The sequence below is a fragment of the Solanum stenotomum genome, chromosome 10 (genome assembly GCF_019186545.1).
Source record: "Solanum stenotomum isolate F172 chromosome 10, ASM1918654v1, whole genome shotgun sequence".
NCBI classification, from domain to species: domain Eukaryota; kingdom Viridiplantae; phylum Streptophyta; class Magnoliopsida; order Solanales; family Solanaceae; genus Solanum; species Solanum stenotomum.
In genome coordinates this window covers 32,748,656-32,773,660 of record NC_064291.1, presented here as the reverse complement: position 1 = coordinate 32,773,660, position 25,005 = coordinate 32,748,656, and the positions used below count along the sequence as shown (strand labels likewise).

The 25,005-nt window shown below is 31.2% G+C and overlaps 1 protein-coding gene across 1 annotated transcript; it reads right to left on the bottom strand.

Moving 5' to 3' along the window:
* Positions 1–15,156: 15,156 nt before the first annotated feature.
* Positions 15,157–15,717, bottom strand: LOC125842914 (uncharacterized). The gene is given in 1 exon segment (XM_049522194.1): positions 15,157–15,717. A coding segment is annotated over 1 exon segment (561 nt).
* Between the last annotated feature and the right edge of the window lie 9,288 nt (positions 15,718–25,005).

Here is a 25,005-nt window from a genome sequence, read left to right as displayed (position 1 = left end):
GAAAACTTCAGGGGTATCGTAATTGGGGAAATTTCTAGGATATGATGTAATTAACCCCCAAATGTATGAGATTTTTGTAAGTTATATTATCTTTTTTGAGAGAAGTATTGAAAATAACTCTAAATTTGACGCGAATTATTAATTTCATCTTTCAACTATTGACAGTCTTAAAAACATCATTTACTTGATTTACTAAACTTAAATAACCATCGATCTAGTAATATGAGTGAAATACACTCCTTAAATTCTCGTCAAGTTTAGTGGTGTTTTCAACACTTTTCTCAATTTTTTTTATCAAGAATTCAATGCCCCACAAGAGTTTGAAATCACTAGATATGTCATATGGTTTATGAAATGAATTTACAAAAGAAATAGAAAAGAATTGGTAAAACCGGAAATATAGGAGAATGTGTATGGTAACGAGATTGTTTTAAATATTCTGGTAATATGTTTTTTTCGGAAAAGAATCAGATTTGTATATGCATTTTCACAAACAAATATATTTATCTGTTTTAAAAAAATATTCATCTTTGTCCCTTGACATTAAATTTTAGGTTTATATATTTACTTCTTATTAGTTAAATTCAATATTATCATCTAATTCTTTTACGTGATATTTTTTTTCAATTAAATCTATTCACCCATTTAAATCCTTTTAACATGTCCGCTTGACCTATTAAAAGACTAATATTAAAAGTTTTATTATTCATTGTTGATCAATATAATTTCATCATTTAAATATTGTCCAAATTAAAATTCTATTTTTGCTATTGTGATAGGCTAAAACTTATTTCAATAATTCTTATTTATTGTACTGATTTTCTAGACTTAAAAATTACAAATAAATAAATCAATCAAAAGCAGAAAATTCAGGTCCTTAATTGCTCTTAATTTTAGTAATATAATATGTAAACAAATTTTGTACTAAGCTATTTTTTTCGTAGAGAAAATACGAACATGATTTTTTTTAGTTAAATGTGTTTTTTTTCCGCTCATTATAGGTATTCACTTTGAAGCCCAATTAGATTTGAATTCGCTGGAAGGTCTCATATTAAAAGACTCTCTAACAAAGACGACTACGTATTCGGGTCTTCAAAGGACTCAAACCCAAAACCTCAAATTAAAAACGAAAGAATATTTGTCACTCGACCAGTAGATTACTTTGATTTTGTTGTGATAATGCGTTTCAGCTTCTCCTTTGTGTCATGAGTACTTTTATTCTTTTAGCTCTTTCTTCATTGATTAATTTCATTTTTCAAGTTAGTTAGTACTTTATTGATTGAATTTAGATCTTTTGATTTGATGTTTTGTTCTAACTTGCCTTTATTTCATGTAAATATCTATTTTTTTTATTCTTGAGTTGTAAGTTTTGTTATTTCTCTTGGATGGCCAATTTTGTACCTTTTATGTATCTATATACCAAAAAGGATCGTAGTTTGACCCAAAGCATCTTTTATTATTGTTCTAATACCACTAATTAAATTTTTAGTAAAAATGCTTTTGTCCTAATAGTACTCCTATCATTTCGTATTACTATGGTTCCGGTTGACCCAAAGCATCTTTTAAGAAAATTTTAATAAGAGATATTTTTATTAAATTAGTTTTATCATTGATATATTGGATCTTTAAAATTCATTATTACTCTATTGTTTTATGTAGTTATTTATAATAAGAGTAAGATGGAAAAAAAAGTAATAAAATTCTCTTGATTTGTTAAAATGAATAATTAAAATAAAATAGAAGAATTTAATAAATGTATTAGTTATGTTGTTGTTTAATCTTTGGTAGATTTTTTAGCCAATATATGTATAACTACACCTTATTCAATATTATAATATATAATTAATTAATACAATAAATCATGACATTAGCAATACATAAATTATTATGAGCAACTTTCACATATAGCAAACATAAAAATCATATTTGTATGTTATAACTATAGTTTGCATAATTGCGCTCCATATCAAATTTATGTTTGTTATGGAGCTTTTGATTTTTATAATTCGCTAGATATATCTAATTTTATACAAATTGTTCAGTTTTGTATAAATTCATCTATACATTGTAATTTGTATAATAAGATATGTATTTATATAATTATAATTGTATATGATGAAAACATATTTATTTGTATTTGTATATACACTTTTCTCTCGCTTTGTACAAATACAAACACATTTTATACATTTTATACATCTGTATACCGAATGGGTAATTGTATACCGAAAATGGCTAATTGCATATCGAATTAGATGGCAAAAAAATGGGATGTTTGCTGCGAATTACAAATAAAATAAATTATGGCTATATCATTTAATTTGAATTAATAATTTGTTATTTCATACAATTTTCTCAATTATTAATGCATAGATAAACACTAGTAAAATTAAACAATGGATAGAAAATAGTTTTAACATAACTAATCGTATTATAATGAATCCATACTTATTAAAACACCATGTTCAATATTATTTTTATATAATTGACCAAATGACCTTTTCTGGATTAGTACTACTTTGACCAATACTATGCTGATGCTTACGATAAAGGTGATTCTTTCATTAGATTAAGATTTTTAGTTGATTGACCTACTAAGCGCAGCCTCCATTAATTTAATTAATTAAGTGATTAGTGCTATGCCATCTGTAAAGTAGCCATGCTAAATGATTAGCCTTTAATAACACTTTAATTTAATACAACTGACAAATTTTAATTTTTATATCTTGTAACACACAAGTACGATAAGCTACGGTACAAATTAATTGTCTCACTTGGATTGAGTTTAAAACTAATCTTCTCCCTTTCACCTACCACCCATGTATGCCTTTCACCTAACTTAATTTCATAAGTAGTTAAACAAAGTATGTTTGTTCAAGAGCATATAAGGGAGGATCTAATATTGGAGGTCCCACTTAGTTATTGTGTTAAATAGATTTCTCGGCCTAGTTCAATCTCAAAAACTTAAAGATCCAATAGATTTCAATTAAGGTTTCAATATTCCTTCAAAAATTGTTTGATCTGAATTTCGTCGAATTGATTTTCAAATTTTTAGAAAATAATTATAAATTTTAATATCAATTTTTAATTTTATTTGTAATGACCTTTCCCATCGTTATAATTGTACAAGATCCAGGGCCATCTCAACAAATTTAGGGCGCCTAAAGCCAAACTTTCATAGAGAGGTCTTATTTTTTTAGTTGTCATATGTAAATTGAATGACTATAATATATTCAATGTAATCCTACAAGTGAAGTCTCAAGAAGGTATGATGTACGCAAATTTTATGAAGTAAGAATGTAAACAATAAAAATCTTCAATGAAAAAATATAATATAAAGTTAAAATAATAATACATGCCTCAAGAATTTAAAAAGTTTATATAATAATATTGAAATAGTTGCGTTGAATTTGATATAATTATTATTAAAATAGTATTGATCTGTTGAAGTGCTTAAAATTTTAAGAATTCACCAAAAAATAAATTTGATCTTTTTATAAACACATAACAATATATTTTGCATAATGCAAACGTTTGACCATTTGGTGGAATTTATAATATTCAATAATGAGAGAATATAAAAATATAAACGGAAATAAAATATATAAATGTAAGAATAATAATGTGGGTTCATAATAATCGTCAAGATATAAATAAGTCAATAAAATAGGCAGTAGTGTAAGAAAGAATGTTACAATTAACTAAACACTATTTCATTTCTCAATTATTACAATGTTCTCCATATGTGTGTGTGTATATACACCCTAAATATTTGGGACCCCAAGCAATTGCTTTAGTGGCCTTATGGTCAAGACAACAATGATAAGATCATAGCACTCTTGTGTAGACCTCTGCGGGTTGAGAATTGACGAAAATCAAAGAATGAAAAAAGTTGGAGAAAACTGGTAGGCTTCGCCATAGCGAAGGCCTCCTTTCCTATAGTGAAAGAAGGTGAAGTTGCCTAACTTCACTATAGCGAATGTTAGGAAAATTTATTTCGTGTTTTAAGTTAGTTTTTTTTGTTCAGAATTGATCATAATTTAGAATTGTTGCATCCAAAGCACGCGTAAGCGTACGTGTTCGTACAAGTAATATAGTCTCATTTTAGGAGTTGGATGTCAAATTCACAAGGACAAGATTGGTTAGTAAATAACTAACTCAAGTTAAACTATTAAGATGTGTAGGTGCAATTGTAACCAAAAGAAAGTTATTTTCTAACATAAAGTAAATTGAGAGAGAACATAAGTAATTGAGTTATAAACAATGAGAGGAATTTCGGGATCAAGTTGTACCTCACAGTCACGTATAACACTAAGTTCTTCGTTGGTTAAGTCATTTATCTTAATTGTTGATTCATGGGGTTGATCGTATGATCATGGCCACGAGCCTCTAACCATTTACAAAATTGGACACCTAACTTGTAATGACCCTCTAGGTCTTTTTCTCCGTTTTCATGTATTTTTAGCATTTAGAGCCTTCCTATAACAACCTCAAGTGTGCAATTGTAACAAAAAGAAAGTTTATTTCTAACATAAAGTAATTGAGAGAGAGCATAAGTAATTGGGTTATAAACAATGAGAGAGGAATTTCGGGGTCAAGTTGTACCTCATAGTCATGTATAAGTCTAAGTTCTTTGTTTGTTAAGTCACTTATCTTAGTTGTTGATTCACGGGGTTGATGGTATGATCATGGCCACGAGCCTCTAACTATTTACAAAATTGGACACCTAACTTGTAATGACCCTCTAGGTCTTTTTCTCAGTTTTCATGTATTTTTGGCATTTAGAGCCTTCCTATAGCAACCCCAAGTTATTTATAACTTGCTCAGGTAGACAATTCGGTTATTGGGTCGTTCATTTGGTTTTCATACATATTTCTCTATTTTTGAGTTTTTAAAGTTTGAATGGTTGACTTCGGTCAATACTTCATGTAAACGACTTGGGAACACAATTCTGATGGTACCATTAACTCTGGATTGTCAATTTTGGTCTCGTCGATCCTTGATTCAAGTGCTGATACTTTCAGACTCATTTCGAGCAACCCCATGGCTTATGAAAAAATAGAGCCTTGAATATGAGACCCACTTTTTATCAAGATCACCACCACTGGAAGTTTTGACATTTCTCTTGAGTTTGGAATATCAAATTTGGTGAGGTAGCATATTTTGTTTGTGTGCATGTGGTTTCGAACAAATTCCAAGCCCCATCAAGATATTTTGCCAACTCTAAGTTGAGATGGTGCAGACCTTGCTGGTGCACCCAACTTTGTTCTTCGCATTCACACACTTGGAGCCGCGTTCACGGAGGCCAATATAATTGGTTTTCACGATTGCTCGCTTGGCGTCGCATTTGTGAAGATCATTTTCTTGGTCTTCGTGTTTGTGGGATTTGACCCTCGCGATTGGAATGCGACGTCAATAAAACCCTGTAGGTCATGAATAGCTAGGTAAGATTAAGAACCTTTTCGGATGTGTTTATCTATGAGAGTGATTTATGATTTTGAGAGGTATATTAGTGATTCCTAGCAGATGTAGTGATTATGCAATTGCATGGCCAAGATGAATGTGAATTCCATTTTACATGTTGTAGTTTGAAAAGTGTATTGAATTATATTGCTGCATTATGAAAAGTTTGTTGAATTACCTTATTGCATTATAACAAGTGTGTTGAATTATCTTGTTGCATTTTGACAAACATGTGATGATTTATATAAATAAGTTATATTGATAAATGGTCTTGTTCGGTGCTTCATAATTGTACATGTTACTTGCAAATCAAATCCTCTAATAAATGCTAAGTGGGGTGGACTATCTTATACATGACCAGTCTGTGGGTTGGGTTGTGAATATGCTAAGAACTTGTGATTTTGTGATGAATGTTCTCATGTGTTAACTATGTTCATGTGCTTGTGTAATTACAGTGATTATATATTTGTTACTAATTTTAGTCCGGCCTATGATCTCTACTAATACACGGTGTTTATATTGATGCTATTCCTACATTTTCTTTAAGGGCATAGTGTGATCCAGATGTGTTACCAGACCCCACATTTAATTGAATTTGCTTCCAGATCTGTGAGTGAATTACTTTTGTTCGAACTATCGCATATTGTATTATTTTCTAATGTTTTTTCTTCTAAACATTAAGATTTCTTATTTATTAGTTATTACTATTCTTAGACTTGTTGGTTAGATTTTGAGATTGTAATAGTTAGACTTTCAGATAATTATTAATTTATTTAAGACTTAGCCTTTATTTTGTAGTGTTTTCGTATTTTGGCTAGAACTGTTAGATCAATGTATAAAATAGGTCAATAACGTGGGTACCAATTGGTTCACTCATTGCGGAGTTAACGTGGGTACCAATCACAATAGTTTGAATCGTGACAAGGTTTGTATTAGAGCTCTAGATTAGTCGGTCTCATAGTACTGAAACATGTATAGTAGAGTCTTGTGAAATGATAATAAGACATTTGTACTGCTCTTCGAGAGGCTATCAGATACTAGGAAAACTTACTTCTTTAGAGTCTTGTGAAATTGGTATCTAGTGATCCAAATTGGTGTATGATGTTCTTTCACTCTTTTCTATCGTGGATGGTGAGAACATTATCAAGTGAGGTTAGATTCGATGCTCCTGCGCCATTTGTTGTTGTTGTGACTCATAGTATAAGATGGGCCAGAAGTGGAGCTAGAGGTAAATGTAAAGTTGCAGTCCCATTTAGGTTTAGAGCTCCAGGTGTTGAGTAGGTGTGAGAGAGGGTTGGGTCCCTACACCTAAAGAGACTCCTGAGGTTGTGACTCAAGAGGTAGATGTATTGGTCCGAGAGGCAGTTCCACCTGCTCCGACTTCTACAGATGATATCTTAGGTAATATTATTGGGCAATTTGACAGGTGATAAGTCAGAAATTTGACTTATTTGAGGCCTTTTAGTTCAAAAAATAGTGTCCTTAATGCCTTTATATGTCCATATCTAATGGTTAATGTTTTTTTGTAGCTAAGAAAGCTTAAGGACAAGGGAAGAACGAATTCATGCAAAAAGAGGCCAAAACATAGAAAAAATAAAAATATGAAGTTGATGCTCGCCGAAGGCACTTGACGACTTGCCAAAAGTGTTAGACCTCTCCAAAAATGACAGAGTTTTCTGCTGAAAAGCTTAAAGCAGGTAGGCGAGATGAAGGAACAAACAACAATCCACCAAACTCTATCGACGAGATGAATTCAACTTACTGAAATTGACAGAACAATTGGGCTAAAATGAAGGCCAAAAAGGTGAGCATAGGTGATAGTCGGTGACTCGCCGAATGTGAAAGGTGAGATCTATCGGGCTCTTCAATTGTGGTTCAAACACTTGAAGCCAAGAAAGAAAGGGCGAAAAGAAGTAAAAGTCGGCGACTGACCGAGTGAATTGATGAGCCCGACTAACCTGCCAACTCGTCGAGTGAATCGACGAGCCCGACTATCCCACCGACTCGTCGAGTGAATTGGCAAGTTCGACTAACCTCGCCGACTAAGTCATGTATTGAAATTTTGGCTATGTTTTGGTGAGTATAAATAACTGAGAGGAAAGAGAAAATACATCTTACACTTTTTGAACTTAGAGTACAAAAAAATATTCTAATATTTTGTGTGTTAAACAAGCTTGTAATCCATCTTTTGGTGGAATTTGGAGTTGAGTTTCTAGATTTGAAGTTTAAACCAACAATTCAGATGACTGAGAATGTTTTTGGTATAATTTGTGTTAATTTTTACTTGATTAGCTAAAACTCCGATTTTAGAGATGTGCAAATAGAGTTGTGTGTTGATTAATTTAGTGGAATTTTGTGTATTGCTCTGTTTTACATTAATTTCCATAGATTCAAACTGATTGTCATGTGTTAATATATGATTTAAGGTTGCAAACGTGATTCTACTCTAGATCTTCATGTATTGCTTGAAAAATGTTACATGAAGTGGGTTATTGGTTTGATGCTTGCATATTAGATTTGTATTCCTTGTTTACTTGAGAAAAATAATTTGGGGTTTCATTTCTAAATGCTAGACTTGCTTGAGAGAAGATCTACGTTAAGACAATGGATTGTTTAGTAGATTTTACATAGGAGGCCTGAAAAGAGCTCCTATGATAAACATGTTGTGATGGGAATGCAATGTGTGCTTGAGATTAATCTAGCTTGTCCATGGTAACTAATGTTATTGAGCAATCACATGGATCCATTATTTGAATTCGATTCCCATTCCACACACTCCTAGATTGTCACTCCGCTTGCTTGCAAAACACTCGTTTTAGTTTACTTTGTCCACACACTCCTAGATTGTCACTCCGCTTGCTTGCAAAACACTCGATTTAGTTTACTTTGTCAAAATTGATTACTAAATCATCTTAATTTGATATTTGAAATTCTTCACACTTGCCACCATCTCACTACAATGGATTAGATCATAATTTAACTTTGTAATTGAATTCTTCATATACCACTCCCTGAGGGATTCGACCCGACCTCATACATTGGATTATTCTATTGTTAATGATTGCTTATTCGTTGAATTATTTTAAAAGTAATTTGAGCGTTATCAACCAGTGATGGGACTACGCCTTCGGTTCCCACAATTCCCACTATTCCCATAGGTTTGCATTCAAGAGCTCAACACACTACAACTGTGGATCCTTAATTGGACGAGATTTCTTCGACAAGTATATTTTGAGGTCGCCGGTGACTTGACTAATGATGACTAGGGAGAAGCACGATCTGTTTTGGTGGTTTACTAAGATAAAATCTCTTGTTTTCTATGGTACTGAGTCTAAGGACACATATGAGTTCGTCACTCAATGCCACAAGAGGTTCCATAAGATTNGATTGGGGGGGGGGGGGAAGCAATGGAGAGATATAGGATTGAGTTTATCAACTTTCAGCTGATGGGAGTTGCATGTTCTATTATGTTTACAGCTTTATTTAGTTTTCAAAAGAAACTGGCAAAATTAAATTGACAATCAAAATTTTTATTTTTATTTTTATTTTCAGATTTTCAGATTTAAAAAAATATCTTATTAATATTTTGTTGATTAATTTTTAGAGTTTGTATATCAGTTGGAATGTAAAAGGAAGTTTTGAAACTGCATTTAAATTCTTATTGTGTTTTAAAATATTAATAAAGAAATATGGCAAAGTTTATAAATTTGGGTTTTTTTTTAAAAATATTGAATATTTCCTACATTAAATGGTTTTAAAAAAATAAATTTAAAAGTTATATATTGAGGACATATGGAATTGTCGTTTTAATTTTAAAAAAAGTTTATAAATATGTTTTTTTTAAAAATATTGAATCAGTGGTATATTATAAAAATCAGTTTTTTACTAATTTATAAATTTTATTTTTATAAAAGTTAAATCTGTTTTCAAAAATTCTGACAGTTTTTTAAGTGATTGCAATTTTTACTTTTAGATTTAGATTTTTATATTTTAAATTAATTTTAATAGTTCACAAATTCTTTTTTTGTGGTGCTAACACGTGTCACTTTTTCTTCTCCTATTATATATAGATAGATCAATTTGTTGCTACAATAGATAAGATTTTAAAATACCATTGATGTGTGCACTTGATTTTCTTATTCTTTAGCCCATTATAATAATAAAAAAAAAGATCTACTAAAACAACTTCATCCAGAATTTTAATTGAGGAATCAATAAAAATAAATAACTACAATAATAATAACAATAATAAATAGGATACTCACCATATGAAACTTCTACATATATTGTGGGACAACATTTGTATTGATTTTTGAGAATCATGTCGTTGTTGCATATGGCAACATAAACAAAAACATATGAATCAGAAAGCAAATTCGATGACAATTTTAAGCATAGATAACAAATTTGAATCTTTTGAAAATACTTACAGAGAAATTTTGATGATATTGTTGTTGAATGTGAGCACACAAACTAAATTTAACCTGAATAAAGTGGCAGTTTGTAAGGGACAAAATCAGTAATTTTTGTTTTTTTCGCAACATGACAGTTATTTTAGGCAGTTTTTTTTCCTAACTAATTTTGTTTCCGGATCTTTGTTTAGGCGTTAGGGATATAAATTATTTTTTTTAAGTTAAGAAATCAGTTCAAAATAATTTATAATCTGATAACTGCAAGTTTAAATTTGAATTCAAAATTAGACATGTATGCATCGTGTGCTTTACTTTTTATTTGTTTTGCTACGTCCAATTAAATAAGAATCACAAACGGTTTCAATTCAAATTTAAAATTAACTACATTAATTTTTATAATTTATTTATATTTATAACTCCTTCTCAATTTATTTTTATTTTATTTTATATTTGAAAACTGTGTGTGAAAATTTTTGTTACTATTTTTAAAAATAGGCATAAAAAGAAAATCGCAAAAATGTTTTTTTCTTTTCATGATTTGAGAACAAATTAAATAATGTATCTATAATAAAAACTTTTTAAAATTGGTTTAAATCAAATGAATTGGGTTTGCTACTGCTTAAATGTAAATGCATGTTCTATTATGTTTACAATTTTATTTAGTTTTCAAAAGAAACTGGCAAAATTAAATTGACAATCAAAATTTTTATTTTTATTTTTATTTTCAGATTTAAAAAAATATCTTATTAATATTTTGTTGATTAATTTTTAGAGTTTGAATATAAGTTGGAATGTAAAAGGAAGTTTTGAAACTGCATTTAAATTCTTATTGTGTTTTAAAATATTAATAACGAAATATGGCAAAGTTTATAAATTTGTTTTTTTTTTTAAATATTGAATATTTCCTACATTAAATGGTTTTAAAAAAATAAATTTAAAAGTTATATATTGAGGACATATGAAATTGTCGTTTTAATTTTAAAAAAAGTTTATAAATATGTTTTTTTTAAATATTGAATCAGTGGTATATTATAAAAATCAGTTTTTTACTAATTTATAAATTATATTTTTATAAAAATTAAATCTGTTTTCAAAAATTCTGACAGTTTTTTTAGTGATTGCAATTTTTATTTTTAGATTTTTATATTTTAAATTAATTTTAATAATTCACAAATTCTTTTTTTGTGGTGCTGACATGTGTCACTTTTTCTTCTCCTATTATATATAGATAGATTATATATGTAGATTAACACTTGAACTAGCAGCTAACACATAATTATCCAATGATTTAACTAGAATAGTTGACGAACTTTTGGGAAATACTCAAGTAAATAAAAACAGTTTTAAGGTCATTTGAGAAATAAAACTTGACTTGAAATATTTAAAAATGAATAAAAAATGATTTAGTAAAAATATCATTATAGGTCATTCATATTTAAGAAAATGGGATTTAATTTGAATAAAATTAGACAATTAAAGACAAGTGAGGGTTCAACCAAAAAATTATTTGAACTAAGTAATAAGAGAGACTACAAGATTTGATAAAGAGATTTTATTTAATCAACCAAATCAACACGAAAGAAACTAATTTGTCTTTTGGGGAATTGATTAAGTGAATTAAAATATTTAAAGTTAGAGTCGATACAAAAATTCAAAACAAACAATTTGCAAGCAAAATAATCAAACAATTAAAGAAAATAATGAATTTAGGCTCTTCTTAGCCCAAATCCTCACTGCCCACCGAATTGGATTTGAGGCCCACTCCCATAACTGCTGCCATTTATATGGAGTTTGGCCCATTTTGTTGTGTATACTAGTGTGTACACTTAGGGGTCGTTTGGTAGGGTGTTTTAGAAGAAATATTTCATGTATTAAGAATGGTATTATTTAATACTATGTTTGATAGAAATTTTAAGCTTGTATAACTAATCCATGTATTAGTTATACACCCTACATGGTATTATAGGGTGTATAACTAATACCTTCCATTTGAAGGTATTAGTAATACATAAAATTTAATACCATGGAATAAATATATATAAAGACAAAAATACCCTTCAAATCCTTTCAATCTTCTTTAAATAAATTAGCTTACTAATTAGAAAAAACTACAGAATATGGCAAACATCAATATACATTTAAAATAAATAGCTATAGTTTATTTTTATTATGTTATATGGATATAACTATACAATAAATAGCAAAGTTAATTATATACCAATAATCAGTTTTTCTTATATATATATTTAATATAAATAAATATTAAATAGGAAAGTTATTATTACACTCATAATTAATTATGTCCTCATCAATACTTTCTCTTTCATCAATATCCCTATATCAAAGATTTTTTGTATTTCCCCCAAATTTCTTCCAATTCAAGATCATTTTGTATGATTCTAGGAGCGATTTTTGTGATTTGAATTCATTAAGTATTTTCTAATTGATTTTTCCCCTCCTTTTTATGAAAATTTTATTTGTATACATCTATTTTCATCTATTTTTATAGGGTTTTGATTGAAGAATTTGTTTTTCATAAATTATATTGCTTTTATACTTTTCTTTCCATGGCGAAATTGCATATCTCCTTGCGATGAATGTCACCTCTACTGCTAGAGCCATCTCCTTGTCTTGGCACGCCGATGAGAGACCCCCTGGAGGCTCTATGAGATGGCGCATGGGGATACCCACAGTTCAATGGAGCCATTATGTTACCGTTGTTAGCAGAGCGTGTAGAGAGGGAATTTTGTTGTTTGTCAAATTTGTATATAGTATAATACTTATATACATAGACAATTGTATTGTAATATTAACACAAATTGAAATAGTGATTTGTGAATACAGGTATATTTGGATACATAAGTAATATATCCAATTTGAAAGGTTGATTAGGCAATACAAGTATAGTTAGATACATTAATACTATATTTTTATAAATTAATAAATACCTAAGTTAACACCAAACCTCAAGTATTATAGGAAAAACCTGATAAAAAAGAGATTGACATTTTGTTGGCTTTTCAATTTTTTATACAACCGAATACTTACACTTTGATACCTACACATTCTATTGTTTTTCCATTTTTCTAATTTAACAACAGTGTATTCATATGTATACTGTATTGGTGTATTCATTTTTTATTTAACAACAGTGTATCCATGCATTTTCCAAATTGTTGTGTTCATATGCTAAAATTGTACTACGTTACCTTGTTTGATGTATTAATACATTAAGTTTTTATAAATACTTGTATACTTGATATATTAATACTTTAAGTTTTATAAATAGAAACATCAATTTGAATTCAAAGTATTCATATGCTAATTGTACAAGTAATATATTTTTCTTATTTAGTTATTGTAATTACAACTGTATTAGTGTATAAATAGAAAAATAAAAAACATATACAAAAATACAGCGAGAAAAAGACATAAATATTCTTTTATATTCAAAATTTTATGAATACATTTATAATTAGTATTTTGTGAATATATTGTATTTATGAATATAAATACAACTTACTATTGTATTATGTGAATGAATCGGGATATGCATTCAATATGTAAATATTAGTTGGTAATTTAATAATGGAAATTTGGGTGATTTAGGGACATAATAAAAGGTTGGCAGTTATGGTAACATACCATACCTTATTTAGTACATTGTAAGATTACTGTATAAATAATAATAATAAAAAAAAAATACAAACATGCAGCTAGAAGTTGACATAAAGTGTAGTCATTTTTAGTAAATAACATATTTATAGCTATTGAACTTCAATAACCCTATAACTATAGTCATTTTTGTAAGTTGCTCTACTAATTATCCTTCTTCTAATAACACTTTCTTAAAGAAGTTCGTTACAAGGATGTAATATGTAGATGTGTAGCTATACATCGAAAAGATTATAGATGGGCATATGTAAGAGATGAAAACGAGAATAAAAAAGAGAAAAGACATAAAGTCACCACTGAAGTTGTCCCGTATTTACCTTAACTTTGGAAGTGTCCTATCATCCCACAAAGCTTTTTAAAATCTTTGTAAATGGGCCATTTTGACCCATTTCCTCGTCTGGGTTGTGACCACGCACATGAGGCGCGTGATGCAATATTTTCACTGCCATTAACCAGTTTAAAAGTGCCACGTGTTGCTTTATTTCTTTATTATTAATTATTTAATTAATCTACATCATCTTCCCCAATTTAAACTCAAAAGAGCCGTTGGTAGCTCTAAATCTATGATTTCATCTTTTTTTACTCTCTCTTTGACGAATTTATCATATTCCCCAAGCGCAATAAGGTAGAAATTTGTTTTCTCTTTCAATTTCCAGTAGAAAGCGTTAATTTAATGTTTTCTATGGTTTAATTTCTTCTTAATTTTGTGATTAGGTTTTGATCGAAAATGTCAAATGTAATGTTGAATCGTATTTGTAATGATGAGAATGATCCGATGTTACGAGTGAAATTGCGATGCAAACATGGTGACTTACTTTCAATGCAAACTTCATGGTCGGAGCACAATCCAGCTCAAAGATTTTGATCTTGTCCACGCTATCATGTATGTTTCCTAATTCTTTTCCGAAGATCTTTTGTTTATGTATTTTTTTAATTTTTTTTTTTTTTGCGTATTTTAGGAGGATGCGTGCAACTTCTTTAGATGGATGGATCGTGAAGATGTTGATATACGATCCAAGTACGGTATTTCGAGATTGGCAAAGAGACTTAAGGAGTTGGAAGAAGCATTGTCATGTTATGAAAGTCGTGTTGAAAGTAACCAAGTTGTGATGAAGGAGAAGAAGAGCAAATGTTGTAACTTGAACCTAATTATCTTGATCGTTATTGTGTTTTTTCTATTTTTAAGCCTAACCAAGAATATGAAGGATGGAAGTTGTAGGTGTGTGCAACCAAAATTGCCATAGACATCTTTAGTTACTTTCAAGTTTTTGTTGTTGATCTTGCTTTGTCGAATGTTCAAGTTTTTGTTGGTCTTTGTTGTCGAAATAGTTATGATTTGAACAAATTATTAATGTATTTGGTTGTGTCTATATTATTATGGTAACCATTTGAGAAAGTTCAAAAATATGTTCAACTACAAATAAATGCGAAGAATATAGCTATAAGCAACAAAAAAAACTGATTAAAAAGAGGTCTTCATTCCAACATAATCATTCAATTTGAAGTACAACTATCAAGTTGATCTTGTTTTGTTTGGTTACATGCAAAATTGAGTTTGATTCCAACCAAAAACAACACCAAAATATACATAATTAAAATTTGTTTGTCAAAATGAACAAGACAACATCAAAATGTCGTACTTCCATGGCATATGAGTCTTCCTACTTGAACTTGTTTGGCTTTGGCTATTAGTAGTAGCAGTAGCTGCAGACCTAGTTTGGATAACCTTTTCAGCCCCCATTCTTTCTAGGTTACTATTGGTAATAGTTGTCTTCTCCTTCCATTTGAATCCACGTACTGGTGTGTAGCCAATATCACCAGTAACAACATCAACCCTCTTTGTCACTCCTGTATCAGTATTGATGACTCTTCTACTTGACAATCCAATGCTTAGTCAAATAAATACATATTCAAATCAAAAGACATTTAGGCTTGCATTGAGTTGTAAACTTACATTGAGAGTTGTAAATCCATCTCCAGCTTGGTATATGCCAACACCTACTATTCTTGGCCTTTTAAAAGGTCTTGTTTGTCCTCCACTGGTGTCCTCATGTTCTACTTGTCTCTTCCCTCTTCCACTGTAGGTTGCTTCAGAACTAGTTTGAATATGTTGAGGCATTCCTCTTCCTCTACCTAGTCCTTCATTCACATTTCTTTCTTGAGGCATTCCTCTTCCTCTACTTGTTCATGTTCCTCTACCTCTACCTTTACCTCTACCTCTATCATTTACAATCTGTACTTTAAAACTCAAATATTAGAGCATATCTATGTTGTCTATAAATGATAGAATAATTAGATATATTACCTCTGTGTTTGTAGTAATCCCATGTGATTGAGTTGGAACACCTATAGAACTTGAAACTCTTCCTCTACCACTTTCATTATTTGTGGTGGCATGATTTTCACATATTAGTGCATGCAATTACAACAGAATCTTGTACAAATGAATACATATATACCTGTGAAGAAGCTCCTGGTGATTGAGTTGAACTAATACCCCTTGATCTGCCTCTTGCTCTTTTTCAGTAGCCTGTATAGCAATACATATATATGTACATATAACTTACATGTGAAAGTAACAAATAAAAGTACTTGTGTCTGAGAAGATGTTTGAGCTGACTGACTTGGACTAGTACCTCTTGCTATGCCCCTTTCTCTATAGTAGCCTGTGTATTGATATTTCAGTACATATACATATAACAATAGAAAGTAAAAATTAAAAATATACCTCTGCCTGAGAAGATGGTTCAGTTGATTGACTTGGACCAACTTGGTTTCTTGTAGGACATCCTCTTTTATTGTGTCCTTGTACCACATTTGCTACAAGTCATAACAACACCACTTTTCTAAGCTTTCCAGTTTTTCTGCTTTTATTTGCTTCCTTTCTTCTAACCTTACTTGGTTTTCCAGGCATCTTTATCTTTGGTGGCTTTACAATTGGATTATTTGATGTTGACCACATTTTCATGTTATTCATTGACTGAATAAAATGGGCATATGTACTGTGGTAGGTCTCCTTGCTATAACAACTAGCCACATAATTGATTGGTTCCAACTCCTTGTAATGAAGGGCAACAACACCATGAGGACAAGAAATGCCCCTGAGATGCCAAGATCTGCAACTACAACTCCTACTAACAATGTCCACAGTATGTGTAAATTCATAGTGCTTAATCTCAGTACCTCTTTCTCCATTTCAAGTCAAGTTACATTGCATAAACTTGTCAATATTTTCTTACAAAATCTTCAGAGACATAGAAGATATATCAGTGATCCAAGTGTTTGAGAACTCTCTCAAATCACCAATTCTTTTCATCATCTTCACCCTTATCTCCTCAAGCATTGCGATGATTGTTTAATACCTTGCAGGCAATATCCAAACATTAAAGCTTCCTGCCATATTGTTGTCCACAACATCACATTTGCTAGTCTTAAAAATATCTCTTGCACCATGTACCCAAGTTGCACCATAAAAGATCATCCAAACATGCTTTTCCTAATTTCTTCATTCCCTGTATACTATCCTTCAACTCAACTTCAAATGTGGATTTAGGAATCCTCCAAAATACTCTTCTTCTTTCAATTCCTTTCCAGCTTTTACACCAATTTGCAAGAACATATCTTGCATATTTTCTGTGTTCAAGTGGCAATACCTCTTGAACAACAATTTATAGTCCCTAACAAAGCAACATAACAAACAAATAATAATTAAAATACAAAACTAAAAAACATAAAAAACAAAATAAAATAGTAAGACGATAAAGGTCTTACCTTTTGCATATCAGTAATGATAGATAATTGATGCACTTCTCCAAGATCAAGATCATTCCTCACTAGTTCAAGAAACCATATTTAGGTAAACTGATTCTCAGCCTCAACAACTACCAAAGTAATAGGCAGAATTTGGTTGTTTCCATTTCTACAAACTGCCACTAATAACTAGCCTTTACACACACCTAAACACCCATCAAAACCAATCAACCTCCTAGCACCTCTAAAATATGCTTTCTTTAAAGCATGGAAGCAAACATAAAATTCTTGAAAAATTTTCTGCCCAGTTTCATCTTCTTTTCCAACCTTCACTACACAAGTACTGTCTTCTGGATTACTCCTTAAAATCTCATCTTTATAATAAAAAAATCTTACCATACTCCACAATGTGATCACCCATGATCTCTACTTGCACACAACCACCAAGGACAAGTCTCTTTGCAACATCTCATCTAACTCTATCAGGCTCATTCACATATTTTTCAATTTGAATCTTTTCTTGGACTGCATATCTTGTCACTGCCATTCTAAATTCATCAACACTTCCAAAAACCAATCCTAATGCCCGAACAATCTTTTCAGAAGTTTCATCAAACATAACTCTATTTGGAGTTTTCTTCCTTCTAACTGGTTTATGCACTACTTGGTCAACCTCTTCACCATCTGCCCAACCCGTTTCATCATCTATTTCAAAGCTAGGAGCTTCATCACTTAGATAGTAAGGTTCATCACCTCCTAGCTTACCAGCTAAGCTTTCCCTAATACCAATATTTGTCTCATCATACCCTATATCAGGACCCTTTTCATCAACATTAATCTGATCTGAAATAGTACCTCTACTTCTCCTTTGTAACCTTTTGAAATACCTCTTTCTTGCCCTTATATCAGTATACTCTTGATGGACATCACTGTCAACCTTATTATCTTCATTAGTATCCCCTTCAGATCATGATTCTTCTTCCACTTCACCATCACTTGGATCATGATCTACTATAGGATCAGATGAAGGTACACAGGAAGGAGGAGGCACAATAGAAGGAGAGGGTGTAGGCACAGTAGGAGGAGATGGGGGAGGCATAGTAAAAGGAGATAGTGGAGGCACAGTAGTAGGAGGATTATCAAATGGAGTGATGGAAGTTTCAGAAGGACCTGTTGTAGGGTTGGAAGGAAAAGTAGAAGTAGGAGGATGATTATTAGGGTTAGAAGCCTCATTAAAAGATTCCTCACCTACTCCACTGTCACTCACATTGGGGACAAACTCCAATTCAAGTGGGGCCTAATTAGCTTCACTAACCCCATGAAAAACATACACCTCAACTGTATCCCCGTCATTTATCATGTTGAAAAGGTCAAATATAACCTTATCATTATCAACAAGGACCAATAAACCATCCCACTTAATGAAAAACTCATAATCTATTGTATATCCTAGTTCTTTTATGTAGTCTCTCAACTCAAAGTAAGACATCCTATCAACATTTACATCTAGGAATTCTGTCACTTGCCCCCTAATATATTTAGGTGGGGACCAAATTCTATTAACCCCCCCTCCCCCCGTGCTACCATCTTAAAGTTATCATAATTAAAGCCATCCTGAAAATGCATGTAACAAAGACAAACACAATTCAAACACACATTTCAAGAACAAATTCTAACAAGCTGTACACAACAAACATAATCACTAATAAACAAAAGTAGCAGAAGCACTAACTAACAACAATAGCAGAAGCACTATCAAACAACAGTAGCAGTAGCACTAACATTTAGCCCCATCACTAACAGAACAAAAAACTTGTAAACAAGTTGATAATGTACAAATTTGAAGTCTACAAATGTATAAGAGACAATCAATAAGATTCGAACTAAGTGGATAACATAAAATCCTAACCTAAAACACAATCACTAATAGTCGCACTAAGTCGATAACACAAAATCCTAATCACTAACAGTCACACTAAGTAACACAAAACCCTAACAGTAGCAATTAGTCAATAACACAACGAAACACTATAAAATCCTAACAATAACAACTATAATAGGTCGATTCCAATAGTCTTTATACTATAATAATAAAAAAAAGGAAGATCTTTATCATATAATGTAGAGCCCTAATCCATTAGACCTTCAATTCCTTGTCCCTCCAAGAATATGGACCAAGAAACATCCAACAAACATCAACAAGGAGATGATCAACATTCAACACCAAGAGAAAACGAGAAGAGTTTTCTATTTTTGTGATTTTACGAAAGTTGAGAAATAACATAAGAAAAGAGAAGACTTTTCTATTTTTGAAAAGAATCGGGTCAGGTTGACCGGATTGACAAGAGTGAGCATCACACGCGACAACCCAGACGAGGGAATGGGTCAAAGTGGCCCATTTACAAAGATATTAAAATGTTTTGTGGGGGTGATAGGACACTTTTAAAGTTAATGTGTCTTTATGAAAATACGGGATAACTTTAGTGGTGACTTTATGTCTTTCCTCAATAAAAAATAACATAAAAATGAAAATGTCTAACCATAATACGTTAAATCCTTGAGATGATAGCAATACAAATGGGAATGAATTGTTGTATCAGATTTCTTGTCACATGTGGCAACTATATGTGATACTTATGAAGGAAATAAGAAGCTTTGGAAATTTTATATGGAAGACAAGTGAGGCCATCTAAATTAAATCGTCACAAAGAAGATAAAAAGTCATTTTATTTTATTAAAAAATTATTATCAATTCTTTGTTGCACTTCCTGCCGTTGTTTAATCTTATAATAAGGTAATGTATAAGTACTTAATACACTTTTCTAAAAAAAATATAAAAGAACAAGAAGCTTTTTGTAGAATTTTACCTGAAATAGAAAATTTCTTAATTAAGATTAAAGAAAATAGTCAAATGCCCCCTTAATCTATTACCGGATTTTCAACTACACACTTATACTTCACGGGGGTCCTATTACCCCCCTATACATTTTTAAAATGGAATATATAGCCCCCTAAAAGGTCACACCCAGATTTGTGTTAGAAAATGAATGCACTCGCCTGCCACGTCATATATATATATATTATTTTTTTAATAAAAAAATATTATCTCTTTCTTTATTCTATTTTCCTTTTATATTTGTTTTCTTCTTTTCTTTTTCTTTTTTCGTGACTTTGTTTGATGAAACTTTTTCTGCCATTGAAGAGAAAATTTCAAGTTTTCTTTATGATAGTTTTAAGCTTACAGTAATGAAATGTGTAGTTATGAAATTTCAAGTTTTATTATTGAAAGGTAAAGTTACAAATCTTTGATAATCTTTCGTTTTTTGCTATTGATTAATCTTTTTTTCCATCATGTTTTCATCATCAATGACCGCAACAACAATTTTGAAAGGTAAAACCTGGCGAGAATTTTATTCCTAACCGTTTCATCCACTATTTGATTGATATTCAAGTTATTTTCATGGATGAATTTGTCGAATTCTTCAAATTGAAGTAATGGATACATAACAATGGATCTTTTCATTTCTATTTTCATAATCACATATGGGTTTTGTTGACAACCCAAAATTATTTCTGAACTTGAATTTAAATTATTAAACTAGGGCACCAAAAATCAAGATAAGAATTTTCTAACCCATTTGTCCATGTGGTTAGGCATGATGATTAACAATTTTAAATTAATTAATAAAGAGTTGGTTTTCAAAATTTCCTAATTTCATGCACAAATTGAATAATCAAAATTCTAGAATCAAGAGGAACAATGAAATTCCATGGTGAATCCAATGAATGTGATGGTCACGGCGGCTTAGAGAAGGTGAGTGGTGGAGAGATTTGGTTTATGTTGTTGTGAAGAAGAAAGGAAATAAATAAGAAAAAAGAATAATTAAAAATACACATATTTATGAATAGAAATTTTAAAAATAAAGTTTTATTATTTGTTTTGGTCCTCACCCTCTTTGAGAGAGTGAGATACACTCAATGTGCCACATAAGCATTTAGGGAGTAAATTATATCAGTTTTAAATAGTTCAGAGAGGTAATAGGACACCCGTGAAGTTGGAGTGTGTAGTTGGGATTTTAGGTATAGTTTGGGGGGCTTTAGACCATTTTCTCTTAAGGTTATAATTGAGATTTTTTTAGGTGTTGTAGAGTTTTAAATCAAACACAAGACTAAGTGGGATACAATGAACCAAACATTTGATAAAAAATAATCCATGTATTACTAACTCATGCGTTACCAATTCCAACATTATTAATCCCCATGTTAATCCCTGCATTACTAATTCCCTTAGCAACTTATTTCCTACTCCTTAGTCTACTAGTATTAAACTTCGAGTCTCACATTCTTCCAATTCAAAGGGATTTAATACTACAAAGGGCTCACATCGCCTAACTATAATTCCCTAATTCAACTCTAATGAGAACTATATATTGACCGCCTAGCCTCCTCCATACGAAGTAAATCCAGCATACTACTAGGTACACATAACATTTATAAATTAAAAATCTCATCTAACAATATTATACCTTGGCTACTATTTATTGTTACAAACTTAAGGTTTCATCTACAGACTTAGTCACAATTCACTTCTTTAACACTAGTCCTCACATAAATCATGCACACATATTAAAGATTCTCAAAAGATACCAATTTAAACTATTCCTCATACCACATCTAGCCTAATAGATCCATTTCCACAAAGGCTGATCTACCATCCTTAAGATATTATCATTTTTTTTAGCACAATCAATATCTAGAGTTCAAACTTAGTGTCTAGTACAAATCATGGACTACAATGGAACCTTCATATACTATAAGTCCATCAATATTTTGATAAGGAAAGCGACATAAATTCCTAATTTCATGTAACTATGCCCTAAACACACCTTCTTTGCAACATAACTACTATACCTTAAAGTTTACTACACACCTCCTCACGTATTAGACTGGATTACAATAACTAGAAAATAAAGTGAGGATCACGAGTCCACTAATCCCCATGATGAAACAATAGAACTTATTTTACACTCTATCTAATTATAATCTCTTAGCACATTCTTCTTTTTCACACCACATCTATCTATCCAAGCATACATATAAATCATGCTTTATAGTTCTAAGAAACAAGGGATTCCTCCCCGAAATTACAAACTGAAACTTAACTTGTAAATTCTTAACCACCCTATCTTTCCATCCACCACCTATGCTTGTTTATCTGGAGCTCCTTCCTTATTTCAAATATAACTATAACACCCCAAAAATTTATATTTGCATGTAAAATCGTATCGGGTGATTCTTAAATTGTTCATATGTGTAAAAGTCACTTCTTTAGTGTTTGAGTGGATTTGGATATGACTTAAGGTCACAAGAACCTCCTAGCAAAAAGTTGAGTTGAAAGCTTCATTACTGATTAAGTTTTGACATAAGATTCTACTTAGATCAACTTCAAATGATCATATCTCCCACCACATAATGAACTAGGTGACCCATCACCTATCAAGTTGAAGGTCTTTAAGTCTTCTTTTCAATGCCACTAAGTTTTCCTCATTTTGAGTTCAAAGTAAGAAGTTATGGCTATTATACCACAAACTACCATGATTTTGAGTCTGTGAACTATGGATCCATTCTACGGGGTGTATATTGAACTATGACCCGTACTATCAAACTGTCAAAAACTTCAGAGAGTCTAAATTTTGGGATCTAATTCCTATGGATCCATTCTAAGGGTCGTAGGAACTTCTACGGGCCGTAGTTTGGACCCATAGAATGGACTTTTGAGCCCAACAATTGTATAAAGTGTACAGATTGGATCTACGGTTCGTACAAACATCTACGAGTTATAGATTGGACCCATAGAATGAAATTGTGCCTTAAAATTCAATATAAATACCATGAATAAGATCTACAGTTCGTAGATCAAGCCTCAAACCGTAGATGGACCCGTCAAAAGGGTTTTCATCAGTTTTTAAGAAGGGTAGTTTAGTCTTTTCCCACCCCTTCTAAGCCTAAACCACGATCCTTTTTCACATACTTAAGGGTCTAAAGAGTGTTAAAATATTATTTTACATTCTTTAAAACTTCAATGACACAGTGCAAGGATTCAAGAGGAGAAAATCTAGGGTTTTTTAGTGTTCTTCGAATTTCATCGACTTTGCCAAGAACTTTGTTTTTCCGAAGTATGTAAGGCTATCATAGTGATGGACTGAGTTCGTCCTCATGCCCTAAATCTACTTCCTATCAGTAAAAAATAATCTAGGGTATATCCTTAGTTTTAATATTTCTTGAGATGAGTTTCATTGTTGAGTTCTAAATTCTATTCCTGATTTTTGAGTTGCTATATCTTGCATTGAGAATTTTGAGTTGATTGTTCATGTCTATTTTTCAGCATGAACCCTAGAGTTATTATTGAGAATCTTTTAACCAAACTCTTCCGTCTTAAATTGATATTTGAGAAAGTAAAGACAAGTTTTGGGTAGAGTTTAAAGAATGATTTAAGTATGATGGGACTAATTGATTCCTAAATGTATCATTTTACATTGAGAAAAAGAACTTTTATTTTCATAAAGAGTTTCCAGAGATAATTGAGACATTGCCTCTTAAAGACAATCTTTTGAGTAATTACCTCAAAACAGCAAAATAATATTTATACTTGAGCATGAGTATATATATTTATTAGGAGTAGCATTGAACATCGATATGAGGATGAGTTCAGACAACTCACATTCATCATAAACCATGTTGCCACCATGGGTTAAAAAATGTACTTTTTAGATGACTCCTTATTACTTTTGAGCAGAGCTTTAGTGGATCCACTTAATTGAAGTGTCCTATATTTCGACAAGGTATAAGACAGTTCTAGTAGTGTGGGTGAGATGATGTATCATCACGTTGCTCATAGTGATAATTGTCAATTAGAAAATTTCCCTAATAGTTTAAAGAGTATCTTATTGTATTTTCTAATACATCCTTGAGTTATCCTGTTTTAGTTGTAAAGCTTTAAACATTCGATCTTTTACTATACTTTGAATTGAGTTGAGATGAGTTGATCTGAGTAACTTCAGCCTTATCAGTTTAGTTATTGATTCATTTAGCTTTATTACATACTCGTACATTCAATGTACTGATGTCATTTGACATGCATCTTTTTATGATGCAGATACAGGTGTTCGGGATTATCAACAAGTACTTCATTCAGATCACATTGCTCTCCAGTTAGCTTTTCGTGAGCCTCATTGCATTTCGAAGGACTCCATTTTTCTTTTTAGTTTAGTCATTTTAGGATTTCACGCATCTTGTCCCGACATTCATGTTGAACTATAAAGGTTTCATAGATAGAGTTGAGGAGTCTCTCAGTACTTTGTTTTCCTTTGAGATGTTTTGCAAACTATTATTATTGCATTAAGTAATTTTTTAGACCGTATGAGTTGAGAATTTTACAACTTTAATGATTTACTTCTGGTTTAAGCTTTTAAATGATTGAGTTAGTCTTCTGCTAAGTAGTCAGCCAAGCCAAGGGTTTGCTTGGGACAAGTAATGGTTCTCGAGTGTGGGTCATGTTCAGGGTGTAGGTTCGGGGGGTGGAAAACTTGATATCAGAGCACATATTTCATGAGTCTTAGGGTGTCTATGAAGTCGTGTATAGTAGAGTCTTTTTTATCGGCGTCAAGCGTGCCACATCTGTAATGAGGAAGCTACGATATTTAGG